The 24,370-nt window shown below is 37.4% G+C and overlaps 2 protein-coding genes across 2 annotated transcripts in view; one reads left to right on the forward strand and one right to left on the reverse strand.

Moving 5' to 3' along the window:
- Positions 1-652: 652 nt before the first annotated feature.
- On the reverse strand, positions 653-13,364 carry LOC113234879 (E3 ubiquitin-protein ligase RNF115-like). Its single transcript, XM_026470401.1, has 8 exons — positions 13,120-13,364; positions 10,117-10,284; positions 7,307-7,362; positions 5,666-5,805; positions 3,866-4,027; positions 2,500-2,680; positions 2,209-2,252; positions 653-1,769 (listed from the first exon to the last, which is right to left on the reverse strand). Exons 1-8 carry the CDS (start codon positions 13,201-13,203, stop codon positions 1,396-1,398), a joined length of 1,209 nt encoding a protein of 402 aa, XP_026326186.1. The 5' UTR covers positions 13,204-13,364; the 3' UTR covers positions 653-1,395.
- Positions 13,365-14,229: 865 nt separating this feature from the next.
- LOC113234880 (myotubularin-related protein 10-B) overlaps positions 14,230-24,370 on the forward strand; it is a 61,357-nt gene continuing 51,216 nt past the window's right edge. Inside the window, exons 1-2 of the mRNA XM_026470402.1 lie at positions 14,230-14,301; positions 20,438-20,492. Coding sequence (XP_026326187.1) covers positions 14,245-14,301; positions 20,438-20,492 — 112 coding nt within the window. The 5' untranslated portion in view covers positions 14,230-14,244. The remainder of the gene's footprint in view (positions 14,302-20,437; positions 20,493-24,370) is intronic.

Genomic DNA, 24,370 nt, shown 5'->3' on the forward strand with positions numbered 1-24,370 from the left:
ATTCATAAACAATCTACAGAAAAAGTCGTTCTGAAAATTGGGAAAATAACATTGAGCAAACAAAATATCACTCGCAAAGAGTGCAGAGTAACATGGAGCGACAAACACGATGTTAGATGAACTTTTCAAAGTGAAATTATCTGAAAAGTTATATAAATATACACAATTTTATGCGTACAGGTTGACGTGTATGAATTAGCTTTATCGTGTAGTAGATTATAACTTACATTTATAACACGAGATAGTCACCACCACCGTGTTATCGCTTCTAGCTACTAGTCTTCAGTTTTCACCAGGCAGTGGTGATATAAAAATCGATAAGGGTTAGCAAAACACAAATAAATGCTAACAGAAAGACATCAATAACTTTTATTTTTTATATGTTTTGTGTCATGTTATCTATTTTAAATCTCGATCACGGCTTTGGTAAACGTCGGCAGGCTCCGGCACGGAAATAACGAAATCGATTTTTATAAAATCAATGTTATTTTTCTTGCTGTAATTCGTCACAAGTCACACTTTCCCAAGCAAATAAACACAATTAGATTAAAGTCACATTCTATAAATAAATATTAAATAATCAATCCAGAACTTTTCTACATCAACTCAGACTTATACAAACCCCTTTATAAAAAACTTTATAAGAAAAGTCGGCGTAAAAGTGAACTTCACTCCATTCATGTCTAAATATTTGGACTAATTATTAGGTAGCCCAAAAATATCAGTAACTGATACTTATATCACTAACAGATATTTACAAAATTTACATCAAAGAATATTATAGGAGTAACGTTTTGCAAGGCCCGGTGTGCTCGCTTAGTGCAAAAATGGCGCTCAGCAAGATGACATGACATGTAAATTGCAGAATGAGAATTATTTGCCTATCAAATCAAATTCAAATGGTGATGAATGATCACTTACATAATTAAATCGTGTTTAGAGCGTCATTGATGGTTGGCAACACACCGGGCCGAAGAGCTTGAATTCACACAGAAATTTAGTGTTGTTGAAGTACACTAACGTTGTACGTTGTAATAAATCAAAGGCACACGACTTCGACGTCTTGCTCCTGGGACGAGGGACAATCGCAACAATATCTAGGCAACCCGGTAGGTGCATTTCACGGGGTGCAGTGTCCGCGCGCGCTTCGGCGGGATACTCGTGTATGCCTCGCCGGTGAACCACACTCTTATCTTCGTCGATATAAATGACTAATTGAAAACTCGGACACGACGCCGGGAGCGCGATCGCTCCTTCCGATTCACTAGAATTTCGCAACGGAAACGGGAATTTAGTCGAGGCCTCGGCGCCGCGGGACCCTCGGATTCGCGCGTGGGCGCGGGACCGTCCGCACTGGCACTCACTGTCACTCACTCGGCACGGGCACTGCGGCGGCTAGTCGAAGTCGATGTCCATGTTGTACCGCGAGTGCGGGCTGGCGTCGGCGTCGCGCTCGCTGCTGCGCGCCGAGTCCAGCGACGACGTGGACGAGCTGGACGACGAGCTGGAGCGCGGCGCGCCCGTCGCCGCCGAGAACGCCGACGACGACGAGCTGGACGCGCCCGCCCAGCGCCGCGGCCGCCGCGCCGGCTCGCCCGCGCCGCGCAGCACCGCGCGCGCCAGCGACGCTGCAACCAACCGCCAAACTGATCGCCCGCGCCGGCCCCCTCGGACCGAGCCGCCGCGTGCCGAGGTCGATCGATGCGGGGTCAGTGACGTCCATCGAGTGTGCAACCAGAAGTAGAGACGAAATAAGGGCCATAATATTCCTGGCAACACAATATCAACTCCCGTTTGCATTGAAATATAGAAATATAGTGTATGTCTCCGTATATTGCAAAAAATATTCTGTATTTATTGTAATATCTCTCAATGCCGTGCTGTTCTATTCGGTGGTGTGGTAATAACAGCAAAACATCTAATTGCAAAACAAACGGAATCCCATTTCATCGGTAATTAAATATTAAATAAGTAATTTTGCAATTTTCGTCCATAATAGCAAAGTTCAAGTTAAACTGGTCGATTTGAAGTGAAACAATTGACGACACCCGTCAATTGTTTCGAATTCGGGCTGGCCAATCGGAGGGAGTTGTCACAGTACTGATATGGTTTATAATAGTTTTCAAACAAATTAAATGACATTTCGTCTCTATTTCTAGTAATATGTACTCGATGGTGACGTCAAACAAAAAGTAACGTGGCGTTTACCGCAACCAAAAACCGGCTCGAATCGTCGAGGAGCGAAGGCGGAACTAGGAAGCTAACGAACGTGTACAATCGAAAGTCTAGCGACCTACCTATGAACCCGGCTACGCGCGTCGACGCCGCAGCTCACTCGCGGCCTGCGGGCACAAGATGAAGCGGGGTTATATTCTCGGAACCGGACACCCCGAGCCGAACGAGCGTCTAACTTAACTAGAACGGTCCAGTGCGAAAACGTCGCCGTCGCGTGCGAGCACGATAAAGAGCGGATAGGTACCGGGGGCGGGCCTGCGCGGCTACGTACTGGTGGAGGTGTCGGAGGGCGCGGACGAGTCGCTGGGCGGCGGCTCGGCGTCGGCGGGCGCGGCCGGCAGCAGCGAGCGCCGGCAGATGGGGCACGTGGCGTGCAGCTGCAGCCACGGCGAGATGCACGTCGAGTGGAAGATGTGCCCGCAGTCTAGCCGCGATATCGTCTCGCCTGAAAAACACGTCGTCTCCAATTTATGCCGCGAAATTACAACGAAGAAATGTACAGGGGGCCTACTATGAGCTTTTATGCAGCCAGCGAAGTTCCGTGCAATTCACTTGACGTGGTAAAACTGAATTGCTTAAATTCGTATCATGACCTACACAAAGTTGAACTGGAATGACATGACAGGATGATGAGTTTTACTTTTTCAATGTTAATTATTGTCTCTGGCTTGCTAGCTGACATCTAACAAGAGCGAGATGGAACTACATACTAAATCATATGAAAGAAATAGACAGATGTTACTATCATGGGAGCAAGCACTATTAACAGATTGTGTTGAAAATGAGAATAATTAATTTTTTTCATTAATTTTATTATTGATTATACTTACTAAGTTGTTTTGTAATATCGACAACTTTCCAAGCATAGGTACTTTACAATTTGTCGTACGACAAAATTACATGTCATTTTCAATCATTTAAATTAATAAGGTGAGTTTGTAATTTGATAACATAATTGGAACGTACCATGAAATCAAATTTGGCACTATTTAAAAGTTATTTTTCGATTTTCGGTCAATACAATTATTAAAATTCCATTTAAAAATTGCAATAACATTCATGCCAATAATTTATCAACAAAAGGTACTTTAAAGATTGGGAACTCGAACTAAAATTTTCAAGAAGCGCTCAATAGTTTATAGTATTTATTTATTGACAATTAGCTATATAGCTTTTAGAGATAACAAATAATTATGAAACTGAGAATATAATAAAACTTAAACAAAATTTCTTAAAAATGTAACAAAATCTAAAAAAGTTAGTCACGGAGTAACCTTTTTGAATTGCTTATTTTTACAGACGAGATCTCTACTTGCATGGCAAGTGGCACGTCATGATACGACTTTGCTATGAAAGAAAAGGTGAACGGATTTCGAATGGGGAACGTAAACTGCATGGACAGTGAATTGTTTTTGAGAGGTCATAGTACGAATTTGACAGGCAATCCAACTTACAGGCTTAAATAGGAATGCTCTAAGAGCTCATAGTAGGCCCCCAGGTTATTAATTGGTACTCTTTAATAGACTTTAAATTTAAACATCATATAATATCAAGGGTGACAACTAATCGGGTGTTCTCTTGCGAACCGGAGATGGAACAGGGAAGATGTGAATGGCAGGGAGGTACGTACCGATTGTGAAAGCCTCCCAGCATACGGAGCAAGAAGTGTTAGTAGCGGCCTGCTCGGCGGTGACGGGTTCGTTGGGAATGGCGGCGATCTGGTCCCGCGGCAGCGGCGGCGGGCCCGCATTCTCCAATTGTCCTAGTAGCTGCGTCACCACCGCGTCTAGACCTGATACAGTAAATCGTCTCATGTACTTGTTTATGCTTGACTGGTACTTTCTCGCAATTAAAATTAAATTCCATTTCATTCATAGAAACTTGTCTGTAATAATCAGTAGTGATCGGAATTGAGGCAGTTAATTTGCCTAAAGTATGAACGTTTTCTTAATATGGACATACATATTTCGTCATCAACGCGTATATTCTTTTTTACTGTTTATTTTCTAAACATTCCAAGATATAGTTATCTCATGTTTATTTTTTTAAATAGCTAAAGTATTTTAATACGGTAGTTCTGTAATACTGTAGTTCTGTTGCTATAGGTACTCATACCTATAGCAACAGAACTACAATATTATTTATTGAGATAATGATTTATAGCAAATACTTAACGGGAAATACTAATTTGTACTCAAATGTTAATCAATAAAATAATTGTTTCTTTAGGTAGTTACGTATTAAAATACTTAAGTCATTTAAAAAATAAACATAATCTGCATATTGAAATACAATCAGTTCCGAGAAGTCCCGGGGTTGTAGAAGGGAATTTCCATTATTCTGTAGTTTAGCAAACTACCTCAATTCCAATTACTGGTAATAACACATATCAGGTGTAGTGGGCCATAACTAAAGATATATACAAAGAGTGCAAACATTTTTGTTGTAATTGTACGTTATTTGCGTTATAAACTTGTAGTTAAAAAACGTGATCTTTATATAGCTCGATGTGTGGCCAAGTTCACTACACATTCCAATTTGTTTGTTACTAAATTAATACTGCTTGCAGGCTCGCTTCCTTACCTGTCCACATACACCTGGAAGGAGAGCAGTTTCTCCTAAAAATTACGAAACATGTTCGACGCTCCCGACTTCCGGAGTGCGGTGGTCGCTACATGAAGCATAAACTTCAATAAGTATCGTCACAGATTACTTAGTAGTTACTACGTAACAGATACATCACTCTGATACAAAATCGAAAATACATACGCTATAATAGCCTACTAAATCTGACTAATGACAGCTGAGGCCTTACCATGAACTCTTCTTACGATTCAGGACTTAATAATAATAAATAATTTTAGTTTGACTTAGATTACACAACTCCAAACAAAGACTATTATTTATATTACTATCTATCGCTAGCCACGGTCGACGCTTATGATGGAGATCCAAGATCCAAATGTCAATAAAAAAAATTGCATTTCAAGTATCACTTTTGTAAACTGTACTGAAAAAAATACACTGTGAGACTGAACAACAAAATTCTAGAGTCAGGGTGTGTACTCTCGACATCCGTCCAAAACAATTACTGTCAAATAAGCAATACTTGACCAAATAAAAAGACGCGTGATGCGAATGAAGCTTCATTCTTGATACTTGTCTTTTAATTGTGTCGAATATTACTTATTTGGCAGTAATTGTTTCGGACGGATGTCGGACGGAGATCGAGAGTAGACCCCCAGAACAGCCCGGGCATTGTTGATTTGGCGCACTGCCCCTGCGTAGTTTACAATGATCGAATATTTTATTCATGGGTTGTGCGCGATTTATGATAGTTATCACTGCTAAAGTAACCGTGGGTGATGTCAAATTGTTTGTAGTCAATTTATTTGACAATGACAATACTCCTTGTGTGTATAAAACATACCCTCTCCGCCAAAGACGTAGTCGCCGGGTGCACCCACGAGCACGAAAGGCGCACCGGCGGCGACCGCGCCAGTGCCGGGCCGCGCGCCTCCTATCATCCACACCAGCTGTTCCATCAATGTCTCCCGCCGCCCAGCACCACTGCAAGCCCATATAACACAATATATTAAAAAACGGTGTAAGCTAGGACTCCTATCTATACAGAACCCCTAGCAGAACAAAATTTTAAATCTTAAAGTAATAAATAAATAAAAAACTTTACAGGGACAGCCTTTAAATTTTAACTTATTACTAGTTATTACTTAAGGTAGGTTATTACTTGGTACACTCTGCATATTAGTTTTGTGCAGCTAGCTACAGGTCAAGTCTGAAAATCAGCTAAGCTGAGTCTTTAACCTTTTTGTCCACACCACACAATGGTATTTTCTATTAGTTTTTAACCGACTTCAAAAAAAGGAGGAAAACGACTGTAAGTATGTTTTTTTTTGTATTATGTTACGCTATAAATCATTTGGCATATAGTAAGGCATTTGTGAACCGATTTTAATGATTTTAAGAAAATTTGGAGAACTATTCCACCTCTAAGGGTGGCAAACTAGAGAATGAATGACTTTTGAGGTCGGTTTTTTGGTACTCTGTACTGTTTAAGTCTCTCTGTACTGTGTATGTTGTTTTGTTGAGAAATAAATATCTTTTCATTTTATTTTTAAATATAACCTCACAGAACTACACCTATTACTAACATCATAAACAACTTTTGGTCTATGACTTGGCGAGTTGCCAATTGTGGGGAATTCCCCAAACTGGGTATTTTGTGAGAATTGGAATACGGAATTTAAAATTTTAACATTTATTAATCTATCCATAGCAGATACATAGCAACCTTGGAAATATTCCACAAGAGCGATTCAAAGTGTTTTTTTCAAGAAAATTTATTTGTTATAAGGAAAACTAGAAAGTTTTCTATAATGCTTTCCACATGCACGTTAGACGTTTTACGTTTCCAGTGTCGATACATAGTTTGATGATTGTTGATAAACATCAATTACTATAAACATTATTGACATATTTTTTTGCAACATCCCACGTCATTCGTTTGTATAGAAACACCATACAAGTGTGCGTGCGATGTGTTCCCAAATTCATCGATCCCTTTTGGAGCACACGGCGATTCATAGTGACAACTTCAAATGCACCAACGCAATAAGTTTTTTTTTATTTAGTAGCCGTAGAGCTCCTTGTGAACGAGTTCGTCCAGGGAAGTACTGCTACTTATTTCTATCGTCAAGCAGTAATGTCAGCATAACTGCGTTCCAGTTTTGAGGGTGCTGGTGAAACTACAGGCACATGAGACTTATGAACCTGTCTCAGAGTGACAGGCGCAGTGTCAGTGCCCCTCAGATGTTTGCATATTAAAGCTTTGAGTGGCACTGCAACCGTTATAGACAGGCGTGTCGCTTACTATCAGGCGCACGACTTGTTCGTCCCGTTACTTGCCATCACATAAAAAAACGTAAGGGGTTCAGCTTTTTTATTAAAGGAGATCCGTATTTAGATAATGATGATGAATATGCTACAGACAGATCACGTGGTGCTTGCTAACGATCTATAAATAAAATTTAATAAATATATTATATCTTACCGTAGCCGGCCTCCTGACATAAGAAATGCTAAATCGTTCAACATTGGCGGTGTACTCTGTAAAAAGGAAAAATATTACAAATTACTTTAACCGACTTCAAAAAAAGGGGGAGGTTCTCAATTCGACTGTATGTTTTTTTTGTATGTATGTTACGCGATAACTCGATTTTTAGCAAAATTTGTGAAATTCTGATGATAAACGACTGACCAAGGTAAACGACTCTTTTATGGGGAATTGTATACGTTTTTACAATAAGATTCTGGAGCATATATTAAGATTATAATTCCCTAAGTTTAAAAACTTCATTAAAAATATTTTGATTGAAAAGTCATATTACAAAATTGAAGACTACGTGTTAAATAAAAATGTATACAAAGGCGACACGGCTCCCAGAATCCACACAAATTTGATTCAAAGTGTGTTCCATAGCATTTAAGTTTATTTGAAAAGAGCAATCCCTAGAATTTCTTGATCGTTCTTCTCATGGAAGTCAGCATAGTGAGCGAGCAGTAGCTTAAATGTGACGTTTTCAAGTGTAAATTCTATTAACTTCATTAAAACTTCTATTAACTTCAGGAGTGCAGTACTTCATACTGCAATCGCTTATAGTATAAAAACAATAAAAAAACAAATCAATAAAAATAAGCAAAGTACAGAGACTAAAAACCGAAACTATTACATACATACATACATACATACATACATACATACATTCAAGCTACAGTCATCATTGTCTTTTATGTCTTTTACGAATTCCATCAGACAATCCAAAAGATTTAACAAGCATCTGCTATACAATTAGAAACCTGATAATAACTATATACCAAAAGATAACAAGTGCTAAAAGAAGCAATTCACACCACGTCATTGATAACTATAGCCAGTTATCGCTTGTTAACAATTTCAAAAACCGAGATAGGAGATTTTTATATGAAGTTAGTAGTTATGTGTATAACATATGTGTAATATAGACTTTATAATAATATTAGATTGGACTTTGGTTAACACAATTACTTTGTTTGACGGCCTGCGTGGCCGAGTGGCTTGCACACCGGTTTTCATGGTGTCGCCAACTCTGAGGTCCCGGGTTCGATTCCCGGCCGGGTCAGTGCAGAAACTAATTTTTCTATATTGTATCGGATCTGGGCGTTTGTGGCACCGTCGTTGTTTCCAATTTCCATAACACAAGTGCTTTAGTTAATTACTTCGGGATCGGAACAACGTATGTGATGTTCTCCAATATTGCAGTTTAGGTATATAAAAATCTTAAGAAATCATTTTTTTTTTTATATAAATATATGTAAGTGCGCATTTGAGCTCCATCTCACCCGATGGAAAATGACGACGGTCGACGATGGAGCGTGCACATCTAAATAATGCCTATTCACTCTCGCCTTGAAAAGGTTGATAAAAAGATTGAACAAGCACAAAGATCCGGCTGGACTCAAACCAGCGACATTTTCGCCAAACCGGGGCTATCGCACGATCGAGTTAGCAGACCTTACGAATTTCTCCATAATATGTTTGTTGCCTGATCTTCGTTCTTGGTTGTAACGGTTTTTTTTTTTGCCGTAGCGCCTACTGTCAGACTTTGTCACCATTTTAATATTTGTATGAAGTCAAATTATAAACTTTCAATAAAATGGTTCGTTCCGTTGCTTAGTTGGTATAGCGTCTGGCATTGTATGCTAGAAGACGTCGGTTCGAAGGATTTTTTTCTGACTGTTCGATTTTTGTATTAATAACTATAACGAACTAATGGAGTAATTTCACATAAAATAATTGAATATCAATTCAATATAAATTTGACATTTTACAGTGAATTTAGACATCTCTAGCCCGGTCTGGTAGCTATAAAGGTATCTAACTGGGTGACGAAACACTTTCATAGATTTCTCATAGATAGTGCTACGCAAATTTTTTTTAAATTTATTTATTGACAGTAATTGTTTCGGACGTACGTCTGACGGAGTACGAGGGTACAGGGCCTGAGCCGAATCGACGGTAAAAAGCCGGACGGTTTGATATAGGTTCCTTGGCGAAAAGGTCGCTGTTTTCTGTGGGACGCAACATACGTAAGTACATTTGCTGCCTCCCACTTAAGACAAACTTCGCGGTGGCGGGTTCCGTATTCTGCCTTGGAGCCGATGTACGACTTCGTACCGGTTGCGATCGAGACGGCGGGGCTCTGGGGTTCGGAAGCTCGGGACTTATTTAAAGAGTTGGGTCGTCGACTCAGAGACAGGGGCTGCTATCACCGCTCTGGGTCGTGGTTGGTTCAGCAAGTGTACATTGAAGTCCAACGAGGCAATGCTGTCAGTATAATGGGGACTTTTGAGCCTGGCACGATACAGGGTGGGATGGGTTTTAGTTAGGAGTTGTTGAAAAAATGTCTTGCAAATCCCAGTTTTTTGTATTTATGTACACACGCCAGCACATCAAGCTACACATTGACGTATCTTGTTCTGTTGCAATGGAGGCGATTTTCGGACAAAAATGTATAGCCTGATGTGCCGTTGTCCGTACAGTCAAGAGCACGTCAAGCTTGACACTTTGTACTTTGAACCGTTCTTATCGTAAGCGGTATGATTTGGGTTTAAATTTGAAGGTTGTAAATTTTACTATTTCATATGCAATTTGTTAACCGATGAAATTAATAAATGAGTTTAATTAGTCTAGGATGTTAATTTTGGAACGTCTTAAAGCAATTCATAAAAAAAATATTTAACTATATTTTTCCAAAATACATAAGATATTTTGCACTGTAGCTTCTGTAACAAGGCCACAGCAGAAAAGGCATAAAGACTGACCTGATGCATGTCGTCTGAGTCATCGAGATTGCTCATCTCGTCAATGGTGCTCATATCATCGAGGTTGCTCATATCAGCGTCGCTGAAATCGTCGCCCGACGCCGGCGCTTCCGCCTCGTTCTCCAGTTGCTCGATGAAGCCGCTCGCGCAGTATGGGCATGTATAATCCTAGAAATTATGAATGAACGTTATGTTAACAGTGTTAAAAGGCGAAATCGATTTTATATTTGAATGATAGCTTCATTGCGTAATGATTTACAAAATAGAAGTAGTGTGAAGAAGCATTTGGCCAGACCGGCAAAATGATAGTGACGGAGTGAAGATATTTGTGTTTTCCATCCGTTACTCTCATCTCTGGACTGTATTCGTAATTTCCATCAGGCGCGGTACAGTCATTTTGCCGAGTCACAATAAAAAAAAAAAAAAAAAAAGAACGATTTATCAGGGAACCCATCGTGGAATTGACAATGTAGTATTTGAAATAAACATAGGTGTGTTAGGCAGCAAGGCTTCCCAAATCCGAAACCATATTCGGGTATCGAGTTCTTAGGTTTTGCGATTCAATTAAAGTTTTACCATAAAATTGCAATAGGAAGTGAATCATAAGTCAGTATTTTTTGTTTACTTTTTTATCTATTCTTATCCATTTGATAAAAAGAAACAAAACAATACAAAGTAAAAGTGGGATTTAAAAAAGTTTTCACATCTATTAATAAATCGTCATCAATATTGTTTACATAGTAATTTCTCTTGGGTTCACAAGTCAATAGTCAACACAAACTAAACATGGAACTAAAAGGTTGTGTAATGCAGTAAGTACTCCTCCTTTACCATGAGATTTATAAAAAAAAATTGAGAATTTGCACAACCAGTAAATAGCACATCAAAATTAAAGCTTTTTTTTAAATGCAACTTTAAAGAATAATCATCAAAAAATAGGCAATTAGTTAATTCAATTTCTTGAACTAAAATGAAGTAGATATTGTTTGAAAAATGTTTGTTTTGACAGTATTTATTCTGTTATACAACCAGTCTGACAGTGGAGAAAGTGATTTAGCTCCCTCCATCGTTTTAAGGGAACTACATACAACACTGTAGCAAGTAATTAATGATAATGTATAATAATTACAGACTGAAATTGAGATATATAATTTTTTATTTTTTCAATTCTTTTCGAGTCTTGAGGGGAATGGATAGAAGTAACAATACAAACTATTTTAAAAAGTTGGAACATGGGACTGTTTGGAGCAGTGGGAATGCCCGCATCAATGCCAGTGTGGTGGATAACTACCAAAGCTTTGATCAAAAAATCATATTACAAAATTGAAGACTACGTGTTAGATAAAGATGTATGGAAAGACGACATGGCTCCAGAATCCACACAAATTTGATGCAAAGTGTATTCCATAGCATTTAAGTTTATTTGAAAAGATTCAAAATTCGTTCTTCTCAGGGAGGTCAGCGTAGTGAACGAGCAGTAGCTTAAATGTGACGATTTCAAATGTAAATTTATTTTACCTATGGAATAAATAATCTTTGACTGCCTTAGAGAAGACCTATATCCAGCAATAAACTAGTACTGGGTTGATGATGTAGGAACATGTACATACAGTATAAGAGGTCAAAGTTTAACAATGACTAAAGTCAATAACAAGAAAACAAAGCATACAAAATGAGAACATTCCATAACAAAGGAAAAAATTTAATAGAATAACCTTTCTTACAAAATGAATTCTTACTTTAGGAGCTTTGGAACAAAAACCGATAAATCTGATAAATTGCAATTCTAATTTCTAGGGTCTGCGGACTAAAGCACATAAGTCAAAATCCAACATCATTCATTTAAATTAATACATCTACCGGTTAAAGCACGTAAGTCAAATTCATTTGCTACTTCATAAATTTCGAACTTTATTCTAGAGGTTATTAAACTTCCAACACAAAAAAATATATAGTTATATGTTAACAAATGAAGCACTTTTTTGACTTATGTGCTTTAGTATGCTGACCCTAGATTTAATCTAGTCTCATTCAAAAGAATTTGTCGCATATGATACATGCATTTGAAACATTTTTTGAAAGAGGATTTAGCGCTTGCTGTTCCAGATGGATAAATTATTCACTGAAACATACTAAAACTACTGTTTGGCAGTTTTTGTTCTGAAGCTCCTTATTAATAATATGAATTCTTATACTATTCTAACTCATTGTAAGGTAAGTAATTGAATCAAGAATAGTTTTGCAGTTAGTAGACAACCCTAAGGTGAATTATAATATTGCATGACCAAAGCCAATCCCCGTGGGAAAGTTATTTGAAAAATCTGGTTAGCAACATTATGAATAACTCTATAAGCAATACTTGTGAAATTGTTGGCACCTGTCACACTTTCAATACTGCATTGTTCTTATCAATTTACTTAAATTTGCATGATATCATTGTTAGTTTGGTATTTCCTGCTATATATATAAATATATATAATATTCATTTGATGTCATTAGATTTTGAATTGGACTACACATCGCACATCATTCCTTGCAATTTTTAATGATTTAGATGTTTCTAGAAACTTAACAGATATGGACTTAATTGTGTAATATTGATGACCAATTTTGTAAATTAAACAATATTATCTAGATTTACCTGACCATATCCATTAAAATCATAAATAAACAAGGAAAACCTCCAGTAATCGATCATATCATAACCAATATGTCACCATGAAAACCATGTTATTACACCTGTAAGTGAATAAATTTCAACCAGAACCCCAGCACATTGATGTGAACACATGAAAGACTTCCACTCTAGCAGCACCAATTAAAAGTGTTGGTACACCTACGTGCATACCTAAACATCATATTTTATCGACGAAACTTGCCTAAAGAATCAATAGGAAATCGATGTTGGATGACCTTGGACAGTGGCTCCTGGCAAACCAAGGACGTCATGCCATGCCAAGCCAACAATACGAACACGATGGTAATAAAATAATAAGCTTTTACCTGCAAAACATCTTCAAATTCAACGTTACACCTGTGGCAAAAGAAGCGAGCGGGGGGCCTCCGCTCTACCAAGGCGTCAGCCATTCCTCGGAAGGTTTTCAACACAAATACACAAACAAATAGACACAGTTGCTAAATTGTTGCTAAAGATTGTGCTATATAATCAAACAATGAACAGAAATTTATCATTCGCCATTTTTTTGAGACATACACGCACAATACAACTTTTTTCCAAAATGAAGTTGAGGCGCATGGAAAATCAGTCAATTTACGTTCCTCGTAACGCTGTTGGCGTACGTGAATGTCATGACGTAATAATAACAATCATTTTACAATTACGTTTTTAAAAGAAAAATTAAATGATCTTCATTAAAATAATAGAAAACTCAGATTTTCTACTTAAATTTACTTTATAATATTGTATTGTAATTATAAATTTCAATAAATAGAATATGACGATAATTGTAAGCACACACTATTATGCGTGGAACGAACTACTATTTGGCCGAATCATTGCCATTATGAAAAAAGTATAAACGTTATTAGTAATCGTAAACTTAATTTTGGTTTCCTTAACAACGCAAGGATGGATTAATAAATGGCTTGATTATCTTTGTAATGAACAATCAAATCTTCGAAAATGTAGTCGACAATTTTTACTGTTTACTTAATATCTATAAATAAGCTATTGCGCAATGAAATTAACCAGCAACAACAATTTGCAATTTACCAATTTAAACTAGTCACACTGAAACTATCTGTCGTCTGTCGTTGCTGGCACCTGGTGCATGTAAATTAAAACTTTAATTTCTGCGTTTTATGTGAACGGCAGTGTGTTTTGCTGTTTTAGGCTTATTTAATTATGTTTCTTTTAGTACTCGGTGCTAATTAGAGTAAATAAAAACTTTACTCTACGTGATTAATTCGTGAACAAACATTGTGGTGTGAACTGGATATTGTTATCAAATTTGTGTGAAATACGTTCAAATCATGCGGATTATCGCTAATTTAATTAATTATCAGTGTCTTTACAACTTAATATAATATAAAGTGTACTTGTGGAAGTGAAAACCTTTCCTGGGAAAGGTGTAACTGGGTCAACAGAGTAACTATTGATTACATACAATGAACGAGAAAAAGCTGGTGCAGAATTTCAAGAGCTACATCAATGTACCACCCGTAGTGAGTGTACTTCATTTTATGTCCATAATATTTGATTTAGCTTTAGGATTAGGTTGGGAAATTCTGTCATTGACTTTACTAATGTGCTCTATAAACTGCAGTATTTATAATATAATCTTGTGAATAAATATGCGAGTATTTTGTAATGGAATAAACTTCCGACCTCAGTGGCTCAACAGTTTGCAATGTGGGCTTAGGATCTGAAGGTCCCGGGTTTGAATTCCCGGTAGGACCAATTTGGCAGAATGAATTTTTCTAAATAGGGTCTGGCCTGGGTGTTCTGGAGGCGTTTGAGATCAGGTACTTGGAGTAGTTGCTTGTCACATGCTAATTTGAATTGAAACCTTGAAATTCATAAAAACAATAATATGAATCTAAACAGCTACTATTCATAGATTCTTAACACATTTAATTAGAATAAGATTTCACATTATTTTACTAAGTAACTAAAGCACTATTATTAAAGTCTGTTCCAATCCATTTTGAACAAAAAGTAAACAAAACTGTTTGGTTAAACTTCCAATGCAATCACTCAATAAATCGAATAAGTAACACTTTCATGCATAATTTTTTCCAACAATATTCATTTGAAAAATAGTAGTCCAAAAGTGAGGTTATTTTTCTTCTATACATCTATGGCTTGTCTATGGTTGCATAAAGGGGTAGGGAAAAAACATTCAGTTCATTCAAATAAAATGTTTGTACTCGATTAGTACATTAAATATTTCAGTCGCAATCAAGAGAGTATCTAAGTGTACAGATTTGAAGGAGGATTTAAAATTAAGATTTTGGAAATTTTAAATATTCTTACATAGGTTATGTAATGAAAACTGCTAGTATGACTCAATTCATCAAATCAATTCATTCAATTAATTAATTGATTTGTATTTGCCATTACAATTGGCCATCACTAAACTGTCTATGATCGGGTCAGCGATTTGTATGTTTACATTTTGTTCAAAATGGATTGTAATAAGTATAGTAAACACTGTAAGATTCCAATTTGACTATTTCTTTTGTTAAACAGATTAGATTGTTGTGTGGTTCTTATTTATTTTATTTATTAAACCTTTAAACCTGAGTTACAAATACTCTTTTCGTTTACTGTTTTATGTTACATTTTAAATTTTTACATTATATCTCGTAACTCAGTGTGCCTATTGGTATAGACCTCCAGATCTTTCCATTGTGCTCTATCAAGAGCTACTCTTCTCCAACATGGGCCTGCTCCTGCGCCCCATCTTTGATGCTGACACCCTCTATTACTTTTCTGTCATGTGGGTACCAATTGGCAACTACTTAACAGTCCATCTCCATTTTACCTGATCTACCTTTAAAGGCACGTCAATTACCTTGGTTTGTCTCCTAATACTGTCACTCCTTTTTGAATTTTCCTCAGGCCGAGCGTGTTGTTCTTGGCTATAACTATGTTTATGCACCTACCATCAGTATTTTATATCCTGTTTTTTTGGGGGTTGATGTTGCTCGCTTCCGTAGGTTGGCCCTCGAGACCCTACAAGTGACCCCTGAGTGGTGCTAAAGAGCAACAACTGCTGGTGGTAGGCTTCGGCCGTGACTAGTCACCACCCTCCCGACGCAGTCGAGTCGCCAAATGGTTTCCACCGTGTTCCGACTCGTGTTCGGGAGTTGCCATTAGGAGGTCGGGTCTGAACAGTTGCATTGCGTCTGACGACGAGTTGTATAGTGTATTCCAATAGAATTGAGAGTGGACGTAAACAAACCAGTTGGGTTAAAATTCTGGAGAAATCACTTCTGGATTTTTATCTTATTTGATTTATATATTTTTATCATATTCTGGATTTATGTCCACTCTAAATTCTATTGTGATACACTATAGTGTATTCCAATAGAATTGTTTGTTTACGTCCACTCTCAATTCTATTGGAATAGACTATAGCTGCTTGTACTGCCACACTGCGCACTCGGTTCTGGAGGCTAGCGGGATCCAAAGCACGGTGCACCGCTGGCCGACAGTGGGAAGTTGGGGGCCCATGTAGCGGGAAAGCCACCCGTGAAAGGCTGCCCCGCCACCCAACGAAAAATCCCGGAATGCTCCACCTCGCCGATTGGCGACCGGAGGGGAGGACCAGGTGGCCACCTCCGGGGGAGCTCGGGCGTCCCCGCGGTCTCCAAACCGATTGTAACCTCGTGTGGCAGTGTGAGCTTGCTGCTTGGTTGAACACGACGCAATGCCTCGTTCAACTGCCTTCCTCCTGCCTATTCACTTCTCAAAACATGGAAAGTCACAGAAAAGGAAAAAAGTTTACACAGCGGTTGCACGTCCTCCCACTAAAAGTGCACCTCACTAATATCCAAGGTCTGCACTCAAATCTCGATTCGGTCCACTACCACCTTGAAACCGACAAACCGCAGCTGCTGTTTCTCACCGAGACGCAGATCAGATGTCCGACTGACGCAGAGTACCTCAACTACCCCGGGTATACTCTGGAGCACAGGTTCATACCTCGTGCCGGAGTCTGTGTACGTTCGCGATGACATCTGTGTCAAGCGTCTCAAGAACCTTGAGGCACCGAGTTTTTCTGTTTTGTGGCTTCTGGTAGACACAGGAGTTACACAAACAGTATACTGCTGTGTTTACCGATCGCACAGTGGCTATCAGGAGACAACCAAGCTTTTCCAATATCTAAGTGGGTAGTCTGATGAGATTCAGCATAGGTACCCAGCGGCGCAACTAGTCATTCCGGGAGACTTTAATGCTCGCCATCAGGAATGGTTGTTCCCATACCAGATGACCGATCACGCTGGGAGAGAGACGCAAAAACTTGCGTTAACGCTAAGCCTTTCCCAGCTTGTCAGTGGCGCCACCAGGATCCCAGATGTTAAATCTCATACGGCTAATTGCTTAGGCCTTCTGTTAACAACTGATCCAGACCGCTACTCTGTGGTTGTGGAGGCCCCACTGGGTACTTCCGACTATTGCCTGGTGAAAACTGTATCCGTATACTCCCCACCCGATCAGGGGGTCTACTCTCGATCTCCGTCCGAAATCCGTCCGAAACAATTACTATCAAATAAGTAATATTCTTCATTCGCATCACGAGTCTTTTCATTTGGTCAAGTATTGCTTATTTAGCAGTAATTGTTTCGGACGGACGTCTGACGCAGATCGAGAGTAGACCCCTAGGGCCCTAGTGGTATGAGACGGGTGTGTCCATACAAGTTAGCAGATTGGGACGAAATGCGCCATTTCGTTGCGTCATATCCGTGTCAGGCGTGCTTTACTTCAGGAGATTCGTCGAGCTGTGCTGATGCTATAGTCGAGATCTTGCGTTTGGGTATGGAGTATTACATACCATACTCTGATGGACCCCAAGCCCAATGGATCCCAAGCTCGTAAATGGGTAAAAAAAAAATAATGCTGACAATTTTTATTTTTACATAAATATAATGCTAGTTAGGTAATAAAAACCATATACATGCAAATAAATATATAACACATAGTGAATAGAGAAAGAAGAACTATAATAAAAAAAAACAAAGAAACATACAAAGAAAACACATATATTCAAGGACCCCGAATAATACCCATCGGGGGGATGGTAGGAAAATATTTAAAAAAAACTCATCCATGGTGTAACGCTGATTGTAGTTGTGCTGAAGCACTTAAACAGTCCGCGTACCAAGCTTGGGCATCTGCCCAAGTACTCGTACTTTGCGTAGTCGAGCATCTGCTCGACTACACAAAGCTCCGAGTACTCGGAATTTGAAGAAAGCTTTTAATAAGGCCGCCAAGAAGTGCAAAATCGTGTTACGTAGGGCCAAATTCGACCTTGTGCGCCGCATAGGGGTCAAGCTTGCCTCTTATCCAGCAGGCAGGAGATGTCAAAAAGAGGTACTTGAAACTCTGCGGAATCTAGACGTGATAAAGCTAGCGGGCCAGTTGGAATTCCAGCAATAGTCCTGCGTAACGGTGCGCCTGAGTTGTCTCCTGTTCTCACACGCCTGTACCGCCTCTCACTTGAGACTGGTATAGTTCCCAGGTCGTGGAAGCTAGCAAACGTGCAACCTGTGCCAAAAAAGGGAAGCAGAGCTGACCCTGTGAATTATAGACCTATCTCAATCACTTCCATACTCTGCAAGACTATAACGTGTACTCAACAACCATCTCCTGTCATACCTTGAAGACAACGATCTCCTCAGTGATCGCCAGTACGGATTCCGACGAGGGCGATCTACTGGGGATCTTCTTGTGTATGCCTGTCACATATGGAGGGAGGCTATAGAAAAGCAAGGCGAAGCACTTGCAGTGTCTTTGGATATTTGTAAAGCTTTTGACAGGCTTACTTAATAGCCTAATAAGTAAGCTTCCCTCTTATGGGCTTCCCACTGACCTTTGCAATTGGATCTCGGATTTCTTGAGCGAACGTTCGATTCGAGTGGTCTGAGAAGGCCACTCTTCCGAACATATGGCGATTGATGCCGGAGTTCCTCAGGGTTCCGTACTGTCTGCAACTCTCTTTCTAGTGCGTATCAATGCTATGTTAATTCCAGGTACCTTTGCGTACGCTGATGACAGCACAGTTGTAGATAGGTACTTGATCAATGCGAGGGTCAGTGGAGAGGAAATACAGTCTTGTCGACAGTTCATGGTTAGCCGTTTGGTTTTGACGCTCAAGGCAGTCTCCGATTGGGGCGATGTCAATCTGGTCAAATTGAACGCTACCAAAACGCAGGCGTGGCTATTCTCCACAAAACGGAGTCCCTTTGAGCTGACTCCGACTTTTCGTGGTATATCCATACCGATAGCCGACTGTCTCCAGCTACCAGCCAATTTGAACTTCGGCAGATACATTGAATCCATGGCCAAAAATGCAGCATAGAAGCTTGGCATATATATCAACTGGCCACTTTGGATTCAATTGACAACCGTGTCAAGAGGCTTATAGGTGACTCGGAATTAGTGGAGGCGAAGCTGCAGAACCTTGAACATCGCCGTAAAGTTGCCTGCTTATCGGTATTTTATAGGATATATCACGGAGAGTGTGCGATTGAATTACACGATTTAATTCCGCCTTTCCCTTTCCATCACCGGGGGACTAGGCGTAGGCTTGGGTTCCACCCCTATGTTGTGGATATTCCAAAGATTCGCACGAAGCGTTGTGCTTCCACATTTATATGGCGAACGGCTATGGAGTGGAATTTTCTGCCTGCAGACTTGTTCCCTGTACGTTATAACTTGAACCTTTTCAAATCGAGAGTGAATAGGCATTATTTAGGTGTGCATGCTCCATCGTCGACTTCGTCGTCACTTTCCATCAGGTGAGATGGAGGTCAAATGCGCACTTATATTTTATAAAAAGAAAATCGTCCTAAGACCCAGTAATCTACAATGGAAAAGGTGCTAAATGCCCAATGTACATTAAAATGTACTAAATATAGTTACATGCTACACGCCCAACCAAGTATGCTTCAAGTTTTAAAAGAAAAATATATTTTTTTAGATACCCTATGATCATTTAGAATATATTGTGCTAAAATTTGAATACAGTATTTTCAGTAGAATTGTATATTCATTGTTTATATTATCATAGAAAAAACATTTTCTGGGTCTGAATCACTTCACATATAACATGCATTTTGAAATACATGGAGCATTAAGAGGCTATATGTGTATGTGCATGTACTTAAGTTTATTTATTCACATATATCTTTTTGACATAACAGCTTTAAGGGGTTTGTTATTTAGTACCTTTGTGGATTATGCAACTGTGATAATAATGATAATGCACACAGTCATAGCCCTGCACTAGAAAAACCCTATATTGTGGGTGTCATAGACACAGATAGACAACCACAAATTACACCCAATTTCAGGAGAGAAACAATTGTAGGCATACAAATATTTCTCCCGGCCTAGGAATCGAACCCAGGACCTATGCGTCGCAATCCAACATGTTCAAGATAATATGATTACAATATTAAAGAGACAATACTTAACCTATTGCAAATTGTTAAAGAGTAATAACAATAAATGGTTTGTTTACTGCTTACTGATTCATAATGTTTTGAAACTTAATTGAGACAGAAAATCTTTTCAGTATACATATAAAAAGGTATTGATTAAAGATATAAAAAGGATAAATCTTTGTTACAGAATAATGGAGACAAAAACGGTGCTGTTCCAGATGTAAAACCAAAACTTCTAAATGGTAAGTGCCTAACCACTACTTGGTATTAGTGTCTATATTCATGTAAATTTTCATAACTGGATTGCGTAAATATTTTTTTACACGGTAAGTTATTGGTAAGTATTAATTTATTTAGGTATATGGGTAAAAGTTATTCTCGAGCAAATAACTGACACCTAATGAGAAGTGCTTGTTTTTGCAATATAATGAAAAGCAAAAATTTATCACATAATAAACAATTACTCAATGTATATTTTGCCATATTACAAGTATATAAATGTAAAAATACATAATATATTTTTGTTTGGCCGGAACTACCTATATGAAATATCAAGACCATGTCGTGTGACTTTCCCGAAATTACAACATTAAACCTAAACTAATAAAATGTTATAAACATAACTTAGATTTTTACCTCTTATCTATGAATTGTTATGTGGTGTTGCGTATATATTTATATACGCAAATGTACATGTAAAATATACTATATGTATAGTTATTTATTATTCAATAATAATATAATGTAGGTTTTTAATGCATATTCAAATTTACCGTTGGCACACTATGTCTCCCATTCTGTTTAACTTTTCAGCATGTTATATATATATATATATATATATATATATACACTCTTGGATGAGGTATTGTTATAGAAATATTACTATTTTTTATTTTTTATTCCGTAACTGGAAAATATTTAAAATATATTTCCAACTAATGAATAAGAATGATATTATATGACTACAATTGTTTAAATAGCCTTTACCAATATATTACACATTGTGATATGGATTTCATTAATTCTATGACTTTATTTATTTATTATCATATTAGGCACGATGATATCGTACAGTTAGGCACATCAACATCGTATGTATTTGACAATCAACAAAAATAAGACATAAGGTTAGGACTGATATATATGACAATTACAGACATACACAACATTCGCTATACACTGCACTATATATATTCAATTTCAGGACAACAATGCTGACATAATTACACCATAGTTTTAAAAAGAAATTACTTTGATCATAGACCAACCAACAAATGGACATCGGGTCTCATACAAAAACCACGAAAAAACGTCCGAAGTTAACCTATACAAACGTAGTGACATGTAACGAAATATAAAAAACTAAAACATTTAATTTAAATTGTAACGTCATTGCAGTACTGCCTAATTTTGCTTGCAACAATTTAAGGGCCCAAAAACACCATATTCAGCTTCTACTGGAAACAACAAAATGTATCATATTGAGCTTCGACTGAAAATTACTTGAACACAAGAGTACTGGAGTAGCCTTTCTCGTAAATATTAATTAATTTTTATATATATTATTGTCGAATTTTGTACAAATTCACTTAAAGGTATTATAATAAAGAGTTGGGCAGATACATACATACAAATATTACTACTAATGTGAAAATAAGCGTGTACTATAAGAAATGTACGATATTCCAACTAAACGTAAACTCAAATATCCGTAATTCCGAAAACCGATTTACAATAAAACCGTTACGCTTTCGAGTAATTTTGATGCTTTTTCACAAAGACAAAATTAGTTTTTGTTTTGTAATGTTCTTAAAAAAATACATTTGACATTATGAAAATTCGAGCTAACGTTTTTTCAGGCAAATGTATTTTCTGACTTCTGATGGGTAATCCCAAGCCATAAAACGAGCACAACAACATTTTGTTAGTTATTGTTAACGTTTAATAAAAATATCATTTTAAAAATAGGATTTAAACAAAGTGACTCTATAGTTTTTGTTCTAAATATTTCAATCACTTGTGGTTCGAGCAATTGAAAATGACCAAGAAGTTTATACATATAAGCTTCTTGAAACCGACGTAATGGGTCTCTTTCCATCTTTTGCGCATGCAATGTGTAGAAAAAGGACAGTTACCTATTTGATTATTTTGTGTGCAAAGTCAATGACTTTGATTATATGTTTTTTACATAAATGCGAAAAAACAGTAAATTAATACACGTTTAAATGCACATGCAATACTATATTCTATAATACTACAACTGTTAATTTTTTGTTTTGTCTCTGTAACATGTGTTGATGTGTACAAGTAAATGTGTGAAAGGAAATGAGGAACTCAAAAAGCCCTTTATCTTTGAACTGAGTCATCTACTCTAAATAATAATCTCATTTTTAAATGATCAAGAACCTAATGTGTCTACATGACTCATGTATCCTTCAACATAATGTATATACGCGTGATATGTTGTTTTTTATTACATCAAGTGGTGTGATGAACATACACCTGATGGTAAGCAACATGTCTATAACAGTTGCAGTGCCACTCAAAAGTTTAAATCACAAAGTTTGAGGAACACTGCCAATACACCTGTCATCCTAAAACAAAATTCAAATCTCATGTGCCTGTAGTTCGTCAGCAGGGTGGATTACTACAGCTTGCTGGAATATTGTAATAGACGGTTTTATAAAATAATCATTCTATAATTGAATATCACTTGTAATGACCAAAATATCTAAGCATGACTCATCTCTCCATGTGTATGCTCTTTATTTTTAGATGAATGAGCAAATTAACAATTCCCAAAACTTTTTGTAACAATGTTCCGTACTGAGTGTGCTCTGTTCAGTTGGAAATATAATCAAACTGGAATCTGTTTAAGTCTATTTTAGAAATAGATTTTATTTACATTACACCTCCAATAATACTTTTACATAAGTATATTGTTATTCGTATGCATGTTTACTTTTTACAATACTGGGATAATGTTTGCGCTTTAATCAATCTAGGATAAAAGTTAACTGAATTTAATTATAAGTACGTGAGTATGAGTGGCTCCCTCTGGGGTAGGCAGCGACTATAGACATCCACTTGCTACCCTCCTGACATACCTCTTTGACTTTCACATTACTATCAAATTCAGTACCCATTGACCAGTTAGAATTAGTTCTTCGCTAATAAAGGAGCTCTGATAACTGACATTTTTATTTTATTTATTCTTATAAAAAGGTACACCAACAGCAAAACATATACAACAATTCACATCACAACACATTACTAATAGTAGTTAGTATCAATGCTCGCCAATTATAGGCATACACGACATTTACAGCTACTAAATCCTATCTTAAATCCTTTAACAGTAATTCTAAGTTAATAAGCCTAAGTGGGAGGCCTAAAACAGCCTAAGCAACATTTAAATAATGCAAAAGTTTATTCTTAAAACCACTTGGCGAATCGACATTAAAATAAAAAAAATTAAACTAAAATCACTTAAAATTACTATAAATAAACAAATACTATATACAAGTCGAATAAAAACAAAACTGCTTGTTTGGAATGAGTTGCTTAGGAACTTAATATGATCTGTCAGTGTAAATATAGTTTATATTATAATATACATCTATAATATATAGCTTATATTATAATTATTCTTCCTGTGTAATTAATATGTAAAGTATTATAATATAATTTTTAGTATATGTAAATTTAATGAAGTAATACAATTTTACAGGTAGCAATATTAAATAGTAAGAAATTCCTTCTGTCCAGCCAGCCAATTCATAAACCTTACCAACAATACATACACGAATAGGTAAACCGTATCGGTGTCAGATACTATGATGCAAATTACAATAATACGCATTACGCATGCGCGGCGGGCCGCTAACAGTATCCAGCCCGGTTATGGACGTCTGATACTTCTTATGGGAAATGAAGGAAGTCATACTGCCATAACAATTGAGGGGAACAAACTGATTACGTACCGTACTCTATTCAGTCTGACAGTAGTTAGTGATGGTGTGGCAATGGGTGCATTTGAGAAAAGGTAGTGATTTTTTTAAATGATTTTTCCTTGAGATTTCTGCTTTGAATAACTAATTAAATTAAACTGTGAGTTGAC

Source organism: Hyposmocoma kahamanoa, unplaced genomic scaffold (genome assembly GCF_003589595.1).
Source record: "Hyposmocoma kahamanoa isolate Upper Pololo Valley unplaced genomic scaffold, ASM358959v1 86, whole genome shotgun sequence".
Classification (NCBI taxonomy): domain Eukaryota; kingdom Metazoa; phylum Arthropoda; class Insecta; order Lepidoptera; family Cosmopterigidae; genus Hyposmocoma; species Hyposmocoma kahamanoa.

Bases quoted from the DNA above. Each gene is read 5' to 3' on its own strand.
- LOC113234879 (XM_026470401.1), bottom strand. From the start codon at position 13,203: ATGGCTGACGCCTTGGTAGAGCGGAGGCCCCCCGCTCGCTTCTTTTGC. The intron at 7,363-10,116 runs GTCAGTCTTTAT...TCCTTTTTACAG, and splicing joins ACTCAGACGACATGCATCAG to AGTACACCGCCAATGTTGAA. The intron at 2,681-3,865 runs GTACGTACCTCC...CGTGTTTTTCAG, and splicing joins CTGGGAGGCTTTCACAATCG to GCGAGACGATATCGCGGCTA.